The 16,837-nt window shown below is 46.4% G+C and overlaps 2 protein-coding genes across 2 annotated transcripts; one reads left to right on the top strand and one right to left on the bottom strand.

Moving 5' to 3' along the window:
- Window positions 1–850: 850 nt before the first annotated feature.
- LYPD4 (LY6/PLAUR domain containing 4) lies at window positions 851–2,577 on the bottom strand. The gene is made up of 4 exons (XM_011382796.1): window positions 2,511–2,577; window positions 2,204–2,347; window positions 1,385–1,711; window positions 851–1,116 (listed from the first exon to the last, which is right to left on the bottom strand). Exons 1-4 carry the CDS (start codon window positions 2,575–2,577, stop codon window positions 917–919), a joined length of 738 nt encoding a protein of 245 aa, XP_011381098.1. The 3' UTR covers window positions 851–916.
- A 4,928-nt stretch (window positions 2,578–7,505) lies between these two features.
- Window positions 7,506–12,127, top strand: DMRTC2 (DMRT like family C2). The gene is made up of 8 exons (XM_011382797.1): window positions 7,506–7,729; window positions 7,812–7,966; window positions 8,249–8,325; window positions 8,595–8,775; window positions 8,917–9,043; window positions 10,683–10,743; window positions 10,899–11,073; window positions 12,015–12,127. Exons 1-8 carry the CDS (start codon window positions 7,506–7,508, stop codon window positions 12,125–12,127), a joined length of 1,113 nt encoding a protein of 370 aa, XP_011381099.1.
- The last annotated feature ends 4,710 nt before the right edge of the window (window positions 12,128–16,837 follow it).

Below are 16,837 nucleotides of genomic sequence, written 5' to 3' on the forward strand. Positions count from 1 at the left end.
CTCTCTCTCTCTCTCTCTCTCTCTCTCTCTCTCTCTCTCTCTCTCTCTCTCTCTCTCCCTCCCTCCCTCTCTCTCTCTCTCTCTCTCTCTCTGAGTCAAATTGAAAGGTGGTATGTATGCTGCCCCCTTATGACCAGAGAGAGGAATAACACTGTCCTCCTCTCCTAGGAGCTTGGAACATGAACTTTGGGTGGAAAGGAACCGCCCCCAGCGCTGCTCCTTCCTCTTTCTTCCTTATCTGCCAAATTATACAAATAAACAACTACTGAACAGAGAAAAGCAGCTTAGCTCTCCAAATTTCTCAATAAAATTCCCTCAGCAGGAACAGAGATCTGCAGGGAAGGCAAGAAGGATTCTACTCTGGGCAAATAATCTAACCTCCTAGAGCCAGTTTCTTCCTTGCAAAATAGGGATAAAACTTACCTGAGGCCTTGAGAGGATTTAAATGAGATCCTGATACTAGCACAGTAACTGACACATACTGAGTAGGAACTCAATACGTGATCATATTTTAAAATCACTCTGATGAGACAGCTGTAATTCATAAGGTCTTTCATTTTAAAGGGGAGGAACCAGGCCAAGAAAAGGGGAGAGATTTGGCCAGGATCTCTAAGTTGGTGGCTGAACCCAGGATAGTGCTGAGGTACCCAGAGGAAGTGGGAGGAGAAAAGGAGTATTTGCGTTCACTTTGACAGCAATCTTCTTCCCCTACCCCACTCTACGCCCTGCTCACTTCACCTCAAGTACTGCCCACTGCCTGCCCCTCCCCTCCACCTCCCTGGATGTGTTTGGCCCTCCTCACACCTTCCACATCTCCACAACCCTCATGGACCACAGGACAAAACAGAAAGGCAACTCTATGACTTTATTTGGTTACATGAAGGGGTCTGGGTGTTTGTCCAGTCCAGCTAAACTGTTAATTCCTGAAGGCAAGCAGGAGCCCTGAGAGAATGCCCCAAGCAGGACACTTGCTAGGCTTTGCACCAGCAATCTGAGCCCTCTCTAAGATGTTGAGGACCTCAGTCACTCTGATGTACCCAATATGGTGAGCATGTGCTAAAATTTTGTGATGGTCACGAGCACAGCCCATGAGGAGGATGGTGGTATTGAGATACCCTGTAAGGATGAGAAGGAGAAGTCAGGGACACTTTCAAGACTCACGTGACCTGCCCTTCCTTCTAGATACCCCTCACAACAGGGCACCTGCTCTCCCACCAAAGACTTGGGCACCAGGCCACTTCCTCCTTCCTCCTTGGAATCTGTGTGCCTGGTGCCCGCAACCCCAATCCCTCCTCCTGATTCCTCCAGCTACTCTCAGAAGCGGAAAGGTCCCAGACAGCACCTGGCATAGAATAGGCATTTGATAAAGTTTCTCTCTTCTCACCTGCTTGAAATTTTAAGGTGGAACTGTAACACTTAGGAGCGTCGTAGGGGCAAGAATCAGTAGTGACAAAACTTGGGAGACAATCTTTAGAGTGCTCGCCCACACAGGTTGGGCAACTATGGGAAGAAAATGCTGTAGGCTTAGGAGCATTCTCTTTGAGTTTCACAAAAGGAGCCAAATTGGTGAGGTTATTGCAGAGATATGTCCGGCAGACACGGCTGTAAGAGGCAATGGACAATCCAGGCGGTGAAACGAGGTAGGAGACTTGCTGGGGATAAGATGGGGCTGGGCTGCAGCCTTTAAAACCCACAACTCCCCTTCTGGTTCCTGAGGAGCAGAGATTAGAGAGCTCCGATCAGTGTCACTGGCCACACCCAGAGCTCACCTTTCCACCCTCCACCCTGCTCCTTCTGCTCGCTCTGCCCCATCACTAACTTTGCATCTCTCCCACTGTTCCTTCACTGCAGCTGCACAGATATTGGGGTCTCCATCTGTCTCTTATCACTCCTTTCCCCCACAGAGCCCATCTTCTTCTCTCTTCCTTGTGTCCTATTCTTTTCTTCTCTCCCAGATTGCCCCCTCCTCCTGCGATCTGCCCACCTCCATCCTTCCCTCTTATCCAGTCCACACCACAACCAGCTGGATCCAGTCCTTCTCCCACCAATGCTTTGACATTATTCCCAAAGATATAATGAGGCAAATACCTGGAACTCAAGTCCACAGTCCCTGGGTGCTGGGAATTGAGCTATGGGTCAGAGGAACCAGCAAAAACAAAACAAAACAAAACAAAAAACCAGCATCAAAGTCACTCCCCTTCACCTGTCTCGATGAGCACCAGTGTCTCCTCGCAGCCCTCACTCAGCTTACACACCATGCTCCTCATCAGAAGCCATTTCCAGTTACGGAGAGTAACAGCTCTGAAGAGTGAAGCTGTTGCTTCATAGCACAAAAGAGCTCCAACCCCTAAAGAGAGAATGCTCTTCCAGTCATCTGCCCCTCACATCTTCTCTGTCCCTGAACTGCCACTTAAGAGCTCAGGCTTCATAGATCCTGTTCCCTGAGGAACCCAGACATTCATCTCCCCACCCTCTGGGGGTTCCAAAGCATCCAACACCACAGGACATACAAGGCAGAGTGGAGATGGCCCCTAGGAGGCAGAGCAGTTGCACAGGTCTCCAATGTTGGGGTCCCATGATCCTTTGTCGGGGTTCTGGATGCTAGAGGTCAGTCTGGAACCAATTTCAGTCTAGGTCTCAAGCTTGCTTCTTGTCAGTCCCTGGATTCTGTCCACCTGTCCCTGGGTCACTGTTTCTAAAGCAGAAAATTCATTATCATTTTCTGTGACATAGGCTTCCTGAGACCTTCAGGGACACAGGTCTTCTCATCTCTATATTCTCCCCTCCAACCTAACCCACCATATTAGCTTCTCAAATCATGACTCTCATTCAGATCCTTTCCATTAGACAGGGTGCTGAGCAGAGGATTTTGGCTTAATCAAAAGATCAGTATTCTCCAGAGACAATGAGATTGAAACAACAAATGGGTGTGGAAGTTACCTGACATATTACTGAATAACCCTTGCTTCAAAAAGGAAATTGAAAAGTACTTAGAAATGAATAATAATGAACATACTACATGTCACACACACATGAGTGCATGTAAAACCTGGTAAAAACTGAATTAAGTCTTTAATCTAGTTAAGAGTTTTGTACCAATGTCAATTTCCTGCTTATAGACTACAGTTATATAAGATATGCCTATGGGGAAGTGGGAGGAAAGGTTTAAGGAACTCTATATACAATTTTGGCAGCCTCCTGTGAGCCAACGATCATTTCAAAATCAAAAGTTTTCTTTAAAACTACACACCAAAATTTAGGACAAAACTAAAGCAGTATTTAGAAGTAAATTTATATTTTAAATAGGTTTATCAGGAAACAAGAAGCATTAAAAATGTCCATTAATTAACTCAAGAAGTTATATAAGAAGTGACAAAGCACCCCGAGGTCCCCCAAAAAGGATAGAAATAAGGATGATGGTAGAGATCAATGAAATAGAAAGCAATCACCGCAAATTATTACCAAAAAAACTAACATTCATTCTTTAATAAAATCAATAAGAATTCTCCAGCAAATCTAATCAACAGAAAAAGAGAAGATCCAAATAAAATGCAGAATGAAAAATAGGAATTAATGAACATCAGGTGTTTTAAAAATAATAAAAGTATCATTAACAACTCTACATTTATAAATTTGAAAGCCCAAATGAAATAGATAAATTTCTAAAATAATACAAAATGCCAGAATTGGCATAAGAGTATATGCAATGTCTTAAACAATGAGAATGTCCAAGGAACTCCAGCAAATTGACAAGGGAGCAACCTCACTAGGAAAATGGGCCAAGCATATGAAGAGGCAATTCTCAGAAGAGCAAACCAGAAAGGCTAGCAAACATGTGAAGAAACATGTGAACTCAAAAATGAAAGGAATTTAGTCTATCAAACTGTACTTCCATCACACTGGCAAAAGATCAGAAAGCTGGAAATAGACAAGCATTGGCTTGTGGGGACACAGAGACCTTTGGGCACTCCTGCTCTTTAGGTGGTTAGGGCAGGGGTGGAATAGGGCCTTCTTCTGGACCCTGAGGAACAGAGAAGAGTTCTAATGTGTCTCAGGCCCAAGGCAATGTTGCAGGGAGAAATCTTAGTTAAATTAGGTTTACAAATACCTATTTCTGGCATATCGTAGGTACACCTAACAGATATTTCCACCTTCGCCTACAAAGGAAGGATGCAGCATTATTGCAATAACAGTGAATTGAAGGCAATGTTGGCGTCCCTCACTGAGACCTAGTGAACACTTGACATGCAGGGAGGCACACCATGAAATATGCAGCAGTCAGAAGTAACTGATTATACGTACATGGATGGATCATAAAAGCGCAGTGCTGATTATTTTAAATAGTAAAGAACACACCATCACTTGCATAAATTAACACCTCATGCACCTAAAATGCTGCACATCTTGCAAGAACACACACAAAACAAAAGATATGCATTAGCCACCTGAAATAAGTGCCTATGGGAGAGTTAGGAAATGAAAGTGGGGACCGAGGATTACTGGAAATAACTTAAACAACGGAGTTGATACACAGGTCATAGGCTTTGGACTTAAAGGGAGACCAAAGTTGGAATTTTCACCCTCCACTTAGTAGCTGCCCAACCTTGTGCAATTTGTTGAATTCGCAATGTGGACTGATAATGCGTCTCATAGGGTCATTGTTGAAAATAAAATTATTAATATGAAATTCCAGGCAAGTGCTAGGCGCTCTACAAATGCTGGTTTCACTGTCTGTCTGTCCACCTCTTTCCACTATCTAAAAGATCAAGAGCAACTTCTTTACCTGGCATTCGAGCCTCGCCTCCCCGCCGCCCCCACCCCCCGCCTCCCTGCCCCCACTCCCGCCAACCCCTGTATTAGCCACAAACAACCTTTCCAATTTTGTCTATTACTGCTCCCCTGCACAGCAGCTAGTCAGAGGTCACTTATAAAAGGTCACAGAAAACACCCTTTTCTGTCTAGAATGCCTGACACACATGCCCTGTAACCCCAAAATCTTGTCAAACATAAGGGCTAAGATCCGCAGAAAAGGGACACAGGGCGGAGAAATGAAGGCCGACAAAGGATCACACAAAGGGATTGAGCCAGAGAGGATGGCACACAACAGCTTGGAAAGCAAAACAACAGGACCCAACAATCTGAGCACCAGTGGGAACACAATCAGAGGAAGACTGGAATGAAATCCTCAAGGAGAAAAAGATGGCTACAAAAGAGTAACTAGAGGAGGAGGAGCAAATTGATGGAAACTTGTAGGGGGACCGAGGAGAACCAGCAGAGAGGGCACAATTGGAGTGGCAGGAAAATGAGGAATAGGGCACAAAGTCGGGGATCTCAGGAGAAAGAGGAGACAATCTTAGAAGATTAAAGAGAAAAAGAGACAGGGCGGAACACACGGAGAAAGGGGGGGGGGGGGGGGAATGTGAGGTGGGTCTAAAGGATACACAGAGAAGGCGACAATATAGAGAGAAGCCCCGAGAACAGGATGAAATCCTGGAAGGAGCTGCACACAGAGGGTGGAAAGGGCTGAAAAAAAAAAGAAAAGAAATATTACAGACAAGTGAAGCCTAGGGAAGTAAAGAAAGTGGGAAGGGTGCCAGGCCATTAGGGAGTGAGGCACAGGGAGAAAGGGGGTCCGAAAAATCAGCAGGATGGACTATCAGATGCAACGCCCCCATGCCGCATACTCACCTGACCGCCCCTCGCGCAGAGAGGGTGGGGGCGGGGGAAAGGAGACCCCGAGAGAACAGGAAAATCGTTGTTAGAAAAACTGGCACCGACACGGACAAGACACACGGGAGAGGGAAAGGGGCACAATCTGAGAAGGTGCGACTTGGGAAGGAAAGGAAATCACAGGGAGGGGAAAGCATAAAAGGAGACGGGTGGTTCGGGAGTTGGGGTGCCGGGAGTCCAGTGAGAGAAAACACAGGCGTCCACGCAGCGAAGAGGCGGCACCGAGCGAGTTGAGGACAACAGCACAAATGGCGCAGTGACGCAGCCCAGGACCGAGGCAAGCCCGCGCCTGCGCTATTGGTTCTTGGGGGAGGGGCGGGGGGTTGGGCCAGCCTCGTCTTGGAAGCCATATTCGACGCCCTATTGGCTGCCTGCCCCAAATGGGGAAGAACAATCTGGAAAGGCAAGCGGCTGAGAGAGGCGGGGAAAGGGCGCGAGACTCAACTCGACGCGCTATTGGCTGGCCTGCGCTTCCGCGCGAGAAGACGCGGGCCGGAGGCAAGGGGCGGGACGTCGGTGCAGAACCTCGAAGCGCATTGGTCGCCTGCCTCAGCGGCGGGAGGCGGCACTTGAAGCTCATTGGTACTCGCGAGAAGGGGCGGGAAAACTGGCGCGAGTGCGGCCGTTCCTCAGGCCACTTCCTCACCTCATCCTTTCGCCTCCTCCTGACTGAGTCAGACTCGGCTTGCTCGAGGCTGTGGTAACCGCGGGCCGAGGACGCGAATCCGACCCCGCCCCTCCCTGTCCCACCTCCCTCTCTCTTGCGCTGACCCCCGCGCCACACCCCCCCACCCGCCCTGCATACTCATCTCCCCCTGACCCCCCTCGCGCTCCTCGCGCCCCTTGCGCCCCTCGCGCCCCTCGCCTCCCCTCCCCCACCCGGCGGCCCTTCGCGCGCTCCCCGTGCCCCGCCCCCTCCCTGGGACCCTGGAGCGGTATGGGGCCATCAGCCCAGAGTTTAGAGGGACAGCTGCTGAAACGGGGTGCACTGGGGGAGATGGGCTGGGCTGTAGTTAATCTTTGGGCGTGGGCAGAGGCACAAGCAGTGGGGGGGGGCTGAGCAATGAATGGGTGTGCCTCAGAATTTGGAGACCCTGTAAATGCAAGAGCGGAATTCCTGTCAGGAGGAGAGCACTTTGGGCCTAGATTAGGGCCTGGCACATGGAAGGGGCTCAGTAAACATTTGTTGAGTGAAAAATAATTATTGAAAGTGGGGCAATGAATCCATGAGAATAATGCCATTCCCGGGGGTGCAAGAGAGTGGTTTGATCAAAAGGGGTGTAAGGGAGAAATTAAATTGCGGGTCATACATGAGGCTGAGTGGAAAGGGGAACATAAAATATTGGTAGAAGTTGAATAAATGCAGGAGGGAGGGATGATCATTGTTCAAAAGGATGCAAGGGAAAATTATTGGAACAGGGTGGTTGTGGAAAGGGTGTTTAGGATTTCTCGCTGGGGGCATCAGAGTACATGAGTATGTCTAAAACTGGGATTTGTGCATAGGATGGTACAGGTGAGCAGACGAGAATAATGTTTGGATTGAAAGAATGCATTAGAAAGGAAAGAGGAGAGGGGTTCTTGGGAAGAAGGTGCACTGGGAAGGAGGATGCCTGAGGAAGGTAGTGAGATGAAGAGGAGAGAAGCGATGGTGAAAGCTGTGTCCGCAGGTTTGTGAGCTGGAGAACCACCTCAGGTGTGGCCTTGTAGGGGCAGGACAGCTGGTCAGCAGAGGGCCCATATGACCATTTTGACCCTCCACTACTGCCTCCAGATCCATGGAACCTAATGAAATGCCTGCTGTCCACCACTGCCCCTCAGACTCTGCCACAGAGGGTGAGGCCAGAGTCCCCCAGGGCTTGGAGCTTATCCCTAGGAGAGCTGTCAGTCGCTCTCCAACCTGCGCCCGCTGCCGCAACCACGGCGTCACTGCCCACCTCAAGGGTCACAAGCGCCTCTGCCTCTTTCAGGCTTGCGAATGTCACAAATGTGTCCTCATCCTGTGAGTATGAGATCCAGGGAAGGGAGAAGGATGGGCCTCATCTCAAGGGTGGCTAACTTTTGACTCACAACCCCCCTTTTAGGGAGCGCCGAAGGGTCATGGCTGCCCAGGTGGCCTTGCGTAGGCAGCAGGAGGCACAGCTAAAAAGGCACCTGGCTCAGGGACTGATGAGAGGGGCAGCCCCTCCCAAAGCTCCCAGCCGTGTCAAGAAAGGAGCCACGCGACCAGGGGTACCCTGTGAGTGTCTCTGGCCAGGAATGGGGCAGAGATTTGGGTGGAGAAAGCATAAATAGGGAAAAGAGTCCCAGACTTGCCACTGGACTGGTGTGTGACCTTGGGCAATGTGTTTTTATTCTCTGGGCCTCAGCCTCCCCACTTTAAAATGTGATCAAGTGTTGGGAGGATGCAGTGAGACCTGTGGGTAGAAAAGAGCTCAGGGGGAGGTAACTCATTTTTCAGTTGGAGTTAGATAGAGGTCAGGAGAAAGGGCTCACCAAAGCTCTTCCTGGTCTCTCACAGCTGAAAAGGAGAACATAGTGCCCCAGCCTCAGACTCTCCATGGGGCAGTCCCACTGGCACTGACACCCCCTGGGAAGGTAAGGAAAACTTGGGCCCTGAGACAGTGACTCCTCTCCTAGCCCTTGCCCAGACCCCTTCCACTGTGCTCTTGCTGCCTAGGTTCTAGGTCCCTGACTTGCTGTATCATCTTGGCAAATCTCTTCTCTTCCAAGGACAAAATGAGACAGTGGGATTTTACAGCCCTCCAAGCTCTTATGTCTGGGGTCCTACCCTCATCCTAGAACATACCCATTCTTTTCTCAGTCTTGTACCTAACTCCAACCTGTGCCCTCTGCCTTTGCAGGAGAACTCCCGGGGGCCTCTGCTGCTCAGCCGTCCTCCGGAAGCCTTGCCTTTGCCATGGACTCCGGTGCCTCCAGGTGCTTGGGCCCCTGGACACTGGCTGCCTCCGGGCCTTTCCATGCCACCTCCAGTGGTGTGCCGCTTGCTATGCCAAAAACCTGCTGTCCCTCTGCATCCCTTCTCTGGTAAGATTAATTCAACAAATAGTTGAATGCCAGTGTACCACTGTATGGGAAGAGAAGAGGAAGAGGATACAGGGTAGAAAAAAGGAGGACAGAATCCATGACCTATGACCTATATACACTGTATTCTCTTACTCTTATTAGGCTTTGACCCTGGCACCACCCTCCAGCTGCCCAGTCATGGACCCCTCCCACCCTGCCCAGGATCTCGCCCAATACTGACAGCTCCTCCTCCTGGAGAACCCCAAGGGTCCTCTGCCCTGCCCCGCACGTGAGTAAGAAGAGAAGATATGTGTGTATCATGTGCCTAATCCTGTGGTGGACACCATAGTAGATAACAAAGAAGAAGAAAAAATCTCAGACTAATGGATGAAGCAGAGCTCTCCTAGCTTTGCCATTGCCTAGCTGTGAATCTTTGTATAAGAGAGTATTTTACCTCTCTAAGCCTGTTTTTTCTATCAGTACTTTGGAGACATTATTGTTTACCTCTCAGGTTGTCATGAGAATTAGCAGTAATATATTGACTACACCTAGCACAGGCCCTGGCCTTGAACAAATAGTGACTATTAAATCTGCTTAAAAAGATAAGATGGAACAGTTGAATTGCCTGCTGAAATGGGGAGGGGGTGATGATGAGAGCCTCAGAGGCCTAGGAGAGAGGCCAGAGGCCAGTAGAGAAAGCTTCCTAAAGGTGAGCCAAGCTGTTCTTCAAGTTCTATGGGGGTCAAGGAAGTAAGAGGAGGGAAACCAGACTCTGGTAGAATAGGAACAGCCATCCCATTTCCTCTAGATGTTTTATCAGTTTTTTAAAAATTGACACCAATGGTTTTCCATAATCCTCACAGTAGCCCTGGAAGGAAGAAGCTGTCAGGGATTGTCATTGTACAGAAAACAAAGCAGCTAAAACAGGGGAAGGGACTTGCCCAATGCCACAAAGCCTGATGATCCAGCAGGCACTCTTATTCACAGATCAGAATACAGTCATGAACCACTTAATGACAGGGACACATTATGAGAAATGCAATGTTAGGTGATTTAATCATTGTGTGAACATCATAGAGTGCACTTACACACACCTAGTTGGTCTATCCTGCTACACACCTAGGCTATGTGGTGTAGGCTATTGCTCCTAGGCCACAAATCTGTACAGCATGCCACTGTATTGAATACTATAGGCAATTATAACATAATGGTAAGTACTTGTGTATCTATACAGAAAAAGTACAGTAAAAACACCTGTATAGGGCACTTACCATGAATGCCGCTTACAGGACTGGAAGTTGCTCCAGGTGAGTCAGTGAATGAGTGATGTGAATGTGAAGGCCTAAGACACGACTGTACACTACTGTAGACTTTATACACATTGCACACTTAAGCTACACTAAATTTATAAAACAAATCAAGCACAAGAGAAATGTGATGCAATCAAGAGACAAGTCAAACACCAGATGTATGAGGCTGCTGCTGGCGTGACATGGCATACTGTTTTACAGCAAGCTTTGTTTTATAAGGAAAAAGAGTACACTCTAAAATAATGATAAAATGTACAGTGTAATAAATGTATAAATCAGTTACAGTCATTATTATTATCAAGTATTATGTACAGTACATCATTGTGTGTTATACTTTTATATGACCAGCAGTGCTGTAGGTGTGTTTACGCCAGCATCACCACAAACACATGAGCAATGCACTGCACTATGATGTTACAATGGCTATTGTCACTAGGCAATAGGAATTTTTCAGCTTTATTATAATTTTATGGGACTACTGTCATATATGTGGTCCATTATTGACCTAAACGTTGTTATATGGTTCACGGCTGTATAGCAAAATTCTGCCCCTGTTTCCACGTGTACTTGTCTGTCCATGTGTTTAGTAACTCTGGTATTTTCTCTCCTTGTTTCTAGATGCTCAACTTTGATACTTCAGCCCCGTGGCACCCCAGATCCTCTTCTGCTACAGCCGCAGGTCCTGGGAAAGAAGTGGGATTCAGGACCCTGGGAGGAAGTTGACCTGGGGAAGGGAAAAGTAGGGGCTATTTAAGTAATTAGGGGCTGAGGGAGCACTTGGAGGCTGGGCATAAGTGGGGATTCCCAGTCTTCTTCTCTCCCTTTCCTGTGTAGGCTCCTGGAACCCCTTGCCTGTCATGGACCTCTGGCCCCTCAGAGCGACAGCTGCAGCGGGAGGCAGCTGAGGCTCTTGTGGGGCTGAAAGATTCATCCCAGGCTCCCCGCTTGACCCCTTCTGTCCCCCCAAACTCTGCCTGGATCTCCCTGCTCCACCCCTGTGGCCCACCAGGTAACCTGTCCTCTGAAAGGAGAGGATGAGATAGAGATGGTTGGGAAGTGGAGGTACTGGAGTAAGCAAGGACTAACAAAGGAGATCAGGAGGTCAGCAGGTTGAACGTCCTCAGGCCCAGGCCCCAAGCTTCTAAACCTAGCCCCTGGGATGGCCATTGAGTGGATAAGTTTTATCAGTTGTGTGCGCAAAAGCTAATTCCAGTGCCCTGATTTCAAGGAAAGTGAGGCCCTGAGAGAGGCGGGGATTTGCCCAAGGGCATATAGCAAAATAGTCGGTAGAGCCTGGTCTTCTGACACCAGACCAAGGCTCTCTCTTTGGACCCAAGCTGCCTGCTAAAGGCTGGAGAGGGGCTGAAGAGGTAACAAGGGTTTGGCTGGAAAGAGATCTGATAACTACCTTTGAGAAGCTTCCATTCTACTTGGAGGACCTGGATACCTTCACAAAGCTCGGTGATAAACCAGGAGAGAACTAGAGGAAACTTGAGGAATGAGAAACACCTATAGGGACAGAGAGAGAAAGCTGAGAATTCTCCTTTCCAAAATGGTGGATTGGGCAGGGTGTGTGGGTGAGGAAACCAGCCTGGAGGAACTCCTAGAACAGAAGATGAGGCTGGAGAGGCTTCTGATCATGGAGGTCTGGCATGCCAGGCTTTGGAGTCTAGTAATTGTGCATGAAGGAGAGCCAAAGTATGGTTCTGAGCTAGGCAGGACATATTCAGAGACCCTGAGCTTTAGAAAGACAGGTTTTATTGCTGTGGTGGAGGGATTGCAAGAGGCAAAACTGGATGTGAGAAAATCAGTGAGGAGGAAGTGTCTGCTATATTCCAAGTAAAAAAAAAAAAAAAAAAATGAGACCTGGATTGAATGGGGTAAAAAGAGGGCATTGCTGGGAGGGGAAATGGATGTGACCTGCTCCTGCCCCTTCCTTCCTCCTTATAGCTCCTGCTGGAGGAAGAGGATTCCAGCCTGTTGGTCCCTCTCTCCGACCCAGCCCAGCCCCCTCCGTGGCTCTGCATATTGGGCGTCTGGGGTCCATCTCCCTCCTAAGCTAGAAGAACAGAGGTGAAGGCCTCACTAGGGAAGGGGACGACAGCCTTCAGGCACTGCATATTTGGTATTTTACTTATGGATTTATGCATGGAATTTAATGTAGTACAAGCTTCAGGCTTTTTTTAAGCTTTCAGGTGCTCCGTTAGCTTTTGGTTCATTTTGTGGTGATATGGGCATTTCCTTGGCCAAAGGTGGATATTCTCTTATCCTCCCTTGGATCTTGGGACCTTTATAAATTCTCAACAAAGAGAGAGTTGGTGCAATTTGAGCTAACAAGTATCTAAATAGGTTTTTGCATGAGTTCATGTTCCATCGTATTTATTTGAAACATAATTCTGTACATACCTGTGCACTCATGTCTGTCTCCATGCATTCAAAAACAGGAGAGTATTTTCATTTTGTGTCTAGGTTTGTGTGAGTAAGGAAGAAATAAACCTTTGTTGTTTTAAGCCACTGAGATTTGGGGATTGTTTATTACCACAGTCTAACATAGTCTAATCTGACTGAAAGGAAGGATTTGTTCAATTCATTTCTCAAAGTGAAAATTGGTTATTCAATAACTACTACAGAGAAGTATAAACTTAGATTTCCTATGGCCAGATAAGAAAGAATGGTAGAGGGAGATAGTGGGTGATTCTCTGATTGAATATTTAAGCCCCTGCTCTGTGCCAGCCATAGACAGTTTTCAGCTGTCCAGAGAGATACAAAATGAAGTGCCCACAGGGCCAAGCAGATCATATAAATGAATAAAGAAGGCCAGATGAGCCCAAGAAAACTGAGAACGCATGCCCTATCTAAAGGGGCAGCCTACTTTAAGCATTAACAGATTATTTGTCAGGCAGGAATATGGGCTCAGTGTTGCCGCATCTTCTGATTTTTCAAGAGAAGCTGGAAAACTAGATTACTATGTAAAACGTCTTAATTTTCAAATGTTGACTCAGTTTTCTTCCTTAAATCCTATGTGGGCCAAATAAAACTTATCTTCAGACCAGCTTTGGCCAATGGAATGCCAATTTAATGCTAATCTAACATAACATTTTTTAAATGGGGAAACTGAGGTCAAGCAAGACAGGAAGAATCAAATTAGTCTTAACAAGGGCTTTTCCTGAACTAAGGACGTTCATGTGTCTAAGTTTTGAAGGACCTATAGAGACAATTATTACCATTTGAGTACCCACTATATGTGATTCACATATCCTCACAGCAACTCTGTAAACTATGTATGATTACTCCCATTTTACAAATAAAGGAACAAGCTTAGAGAGATAAATTGACTTGCCCAAGTATTTTAGGAAAAATGTCTAGGAAAATATTGGGGGAGGCTTCCTTCTCCTTGCCAGGCCTGAAATCAGTGAGTAATCTTTATAAAACAGAGTGTAAGATTCAAGACTCCATGAGACATATATCTAAGAGTTTTTCAAAAAAGTCTTTTATTTTTCTACTCAAGATATCATTAAGATCTTACTTGCATTTGTTTCTCAGTCTTCTGCTGTCAAGTCCTTCTCCTTAAACCATTCCAAATATACAAAAACCTAATGAGCTATTCCAAAGATATGAAGACCTGGACACCCCCATTCCCTTTCCTACCCTTAGAAAGGGCAGACAGAAAGCTCAAGGGATGTGACTGATCACTGATACTTTTTCCCAATGTTACCTACGGCCCTCTTTTTATTCAAGATGATAGATGGTGATAGCATCCAATTACAACTTGTTCTTTCCTGTTTGGGGCCTTGGGAAGGTGGGCTATTCCCTAACAGATTAGAGAGAAACAAATCTGCAACACTTCTCAGAACTTCATGCAAATGATCAAAATACAAAAGTTAGCTTCACACCTTCTTTCCCTCTTCTTGTTATAACATAGATATATGATTGCCCCTTAATAGACCTAGGTAAGCCCTGCTGTGCCATGCTCTCCCAGTGACCATTGTCACAGAGGAGAGAAGTGTTGCAACATGCAACATGGCTAAGACTCTGCTACTCAGGGCTGACTAAAGCTTCCCAGTACACCAAGGTCACACAGCTGGGAAGAGTAAAAAAAGTACAATTTGGAATGACACGAGAAAGGAGCAGAAAGTGGTGGAGAGTGGGGGAAAGAGCTAGGGGCAGGCCCCTCTTACAGGTCTTTCTCATGTCTCTGAAACCCACCTCCCCTTATTGCCGGACCTAGCAGGGCTTTTCACACCACTGGCGAGGCCTACTTGTCTATCAAATCATGAGGGCATCTCATTGGTGCCAGAGGGAGTGGGGGTGTAGGCTCTACAGAGGTCAGCTTTGGAGAAAGGGATAGATTTAAAAATTGCTCATACTCCTATGTCACTACCTCTTCGGGTGCAGCAACCTTCACCTGTGGTTGTGGAAAGCCAATGGGCTCCTGACTTCTGACAAGATTGCAGCGAATGGACTGTGAGCACTATTTAATATGCCACCCCTTTTTCTATTTCCCATTGCAGAGGAAGGAAAGGTGTTGCCCAGGTCCAAAAGGACATCCTTATCCTAAGCCTCTTTCATGTACCATCTTGACGTTCTGCAGAAATAACCAATGAGATCTCAAATTTGGAGCACCATCCCTGCTCCTCTTTTTACAAACAAGATTCCTCCTACACAGCCACCCAAGTTTAACTTCAGGAGCTCATTTCCCATTCCCTTTGGGAATCCACACTCCCTTCACTTCAGTCCTATGTGAATCTGCTCCACTTCTGACCACACCCCTTGTCCAATGTAGAACTGATATCATACCACCCATCTCCATCCAGTTTCTACTCAGATCCTGATTGCCTGATCCATGTAGTCTTCATTCAGTACTCCTGTCCCATTAGCTGGGTCTACAGCCCCCAACATATATTCCAATAGATACGTGCTCTGATAGACCCTCATGAGATCCTGAGCTCTTCCCAAAAGCAAGATTCATCCTTTTCCATTTGACTTAAAATAATGTCTCTGAGAAGCCCCTCCAACAGAGTTCTCTACATTCCTTAGGGGCCCTTTGCCTGATCACCCTGAGCTGTGCCTATGTCCAACTATGTCTCCCCCTCCAAGAATAAGTACTCACAGGGGGCAGGACTTGCATCCAATTCCTCTCTGGGGGCTCAGAATAAATGACTAAATGCATTCTGTCTGATTCCTTAGGAACTGTTTTTATTTTTTTCCAACAAAGTTAATGCACTCTAATGCCGCCTCTCTCCCTTATCAAAACATAAGCAACTTCCTGCCCTCAAACCGTTTTTTAAAGTTTACTTTTTAGTGCAGTTTTAGTTTTCACAACAAAAATGAGAGGACGGTACAGAGGACAGTACAGAGAGTTCCTGTATTCCCCCTGCCTCACACATGCACAGCCTCCCCAGTTATCAACATTCCACACCGGAGGGGTACATTTGTTCCAACTAAGGAACCTACATTGACACATCATTATTACCCAAAGTCCACAGTTAGGGTTCACTCTTGGTGTTGTACATTCTAATGGTATCCACCATTATAGTATCACACAGAATAGTTTCACTGCCCTGAAATTTCTCTGTGCTCCACCTATTCATCCTTCCCTCCCCACTCCTGGCAACCACTGATCTTTTTGTTTCCTTAGCTTTTTTTCAGCATATTACATAGTTGAAATCATGCAATATGCCTTTTAAGATTGGCTTCTTTCATTTAGCAGTATGCATTTAAGCTTCTCCCTGTCTTTTCACAGCCCTATTGCTCCTTTCTTTTTAGCACTGAATAGCATCCCTTTGTCTGGATATACCACAGCCTCAGACCATTTTTAAAGTCTCTGTTGATAGAGTTACTGAAAGGGCTTGAGCAGTCATCAGTTGTAGATTCAAATCTCAGCTCAGGCTTGAACTTTGCCCTTGGTCAAGTGACTTGACTCTTTAAGCCTCAGTTGCCTGGTCTGTAACCACCTCACAGAGTTGTTAGGATTATGAACCTGTAAAAAGTAACACCTACAAAAGTTAACACCAAGGACACAGTGCTGAGGAACCATGTTATCTAAAATCATAGACTGTCAGAAAGTTTGCTCTTTGAAATTGCAACAGTACTGAGAATGGGACATCTCACTCTTGCCTGGCAGGTCTAAATCACTTTGATGACCAGAGAAGTAGTCATGATTTCCAACTCAGGTGCAGAATTTCAAAGGTCAGTTTCTGGAGATAACATTACACATTTTTCTTAACCCTGTACTTTCCAAGGAAACAGGACCCTGTGTCTGCTTCTCAACTCAGGCATGATGTTGGCTCCATTACATAGGGTCTGCTTTGCCCTGAATCCATCAGAGCTTTCCTTAATATAAATTTTGCCTAAGTCTCATCCTTCCCCAAATCCTATATTAACCCTGTCTCTTCCTTTGGTGGGGCACTACACAGTTCCTCTGAAGAGCTCTTCTTTATTTCTCTTAAGAAATATTTATTGAATCGACTCAAGTGAATTCAGTTTAAATGATCCAGCATTGATACTAGAAATGTACATCAGAAATGTATAAAAATTGAATATAAATACCCAAGCATATAGACATTTAGAGTTATACATGCATACAAATACAAATTCAACACGTCAATTCTGGAGAAGGGGACAATCTGAGACACTAAAACTATTCTCAAGTTTTAAAAACAACATAAAATAGGTTTTGACAACATTCTACATGACTATAAAGCCCCTAACTTAAATACATGATATCATCATGCTAGAATCATGGCTGCTGTTATAGACTGAATGTTTGTGTC

Source organism: Pteropus vampyrus, unplaced genomic scaffold (genome assembly GCF_000151845.1).
Source record: "Pteropus vampyrus isolate Shadow unplaced genomic scaffold, Pvam_2.0 Scaffold490, whole genome shotgun sequence".
Taxonomy (NCBI): domain Eukaryota; kingdom Metazoa; phylum Chordata; class Mammalia; order Chiroptera; family Pteropodidae; genus Pteropus; species Pteropus vampyrus.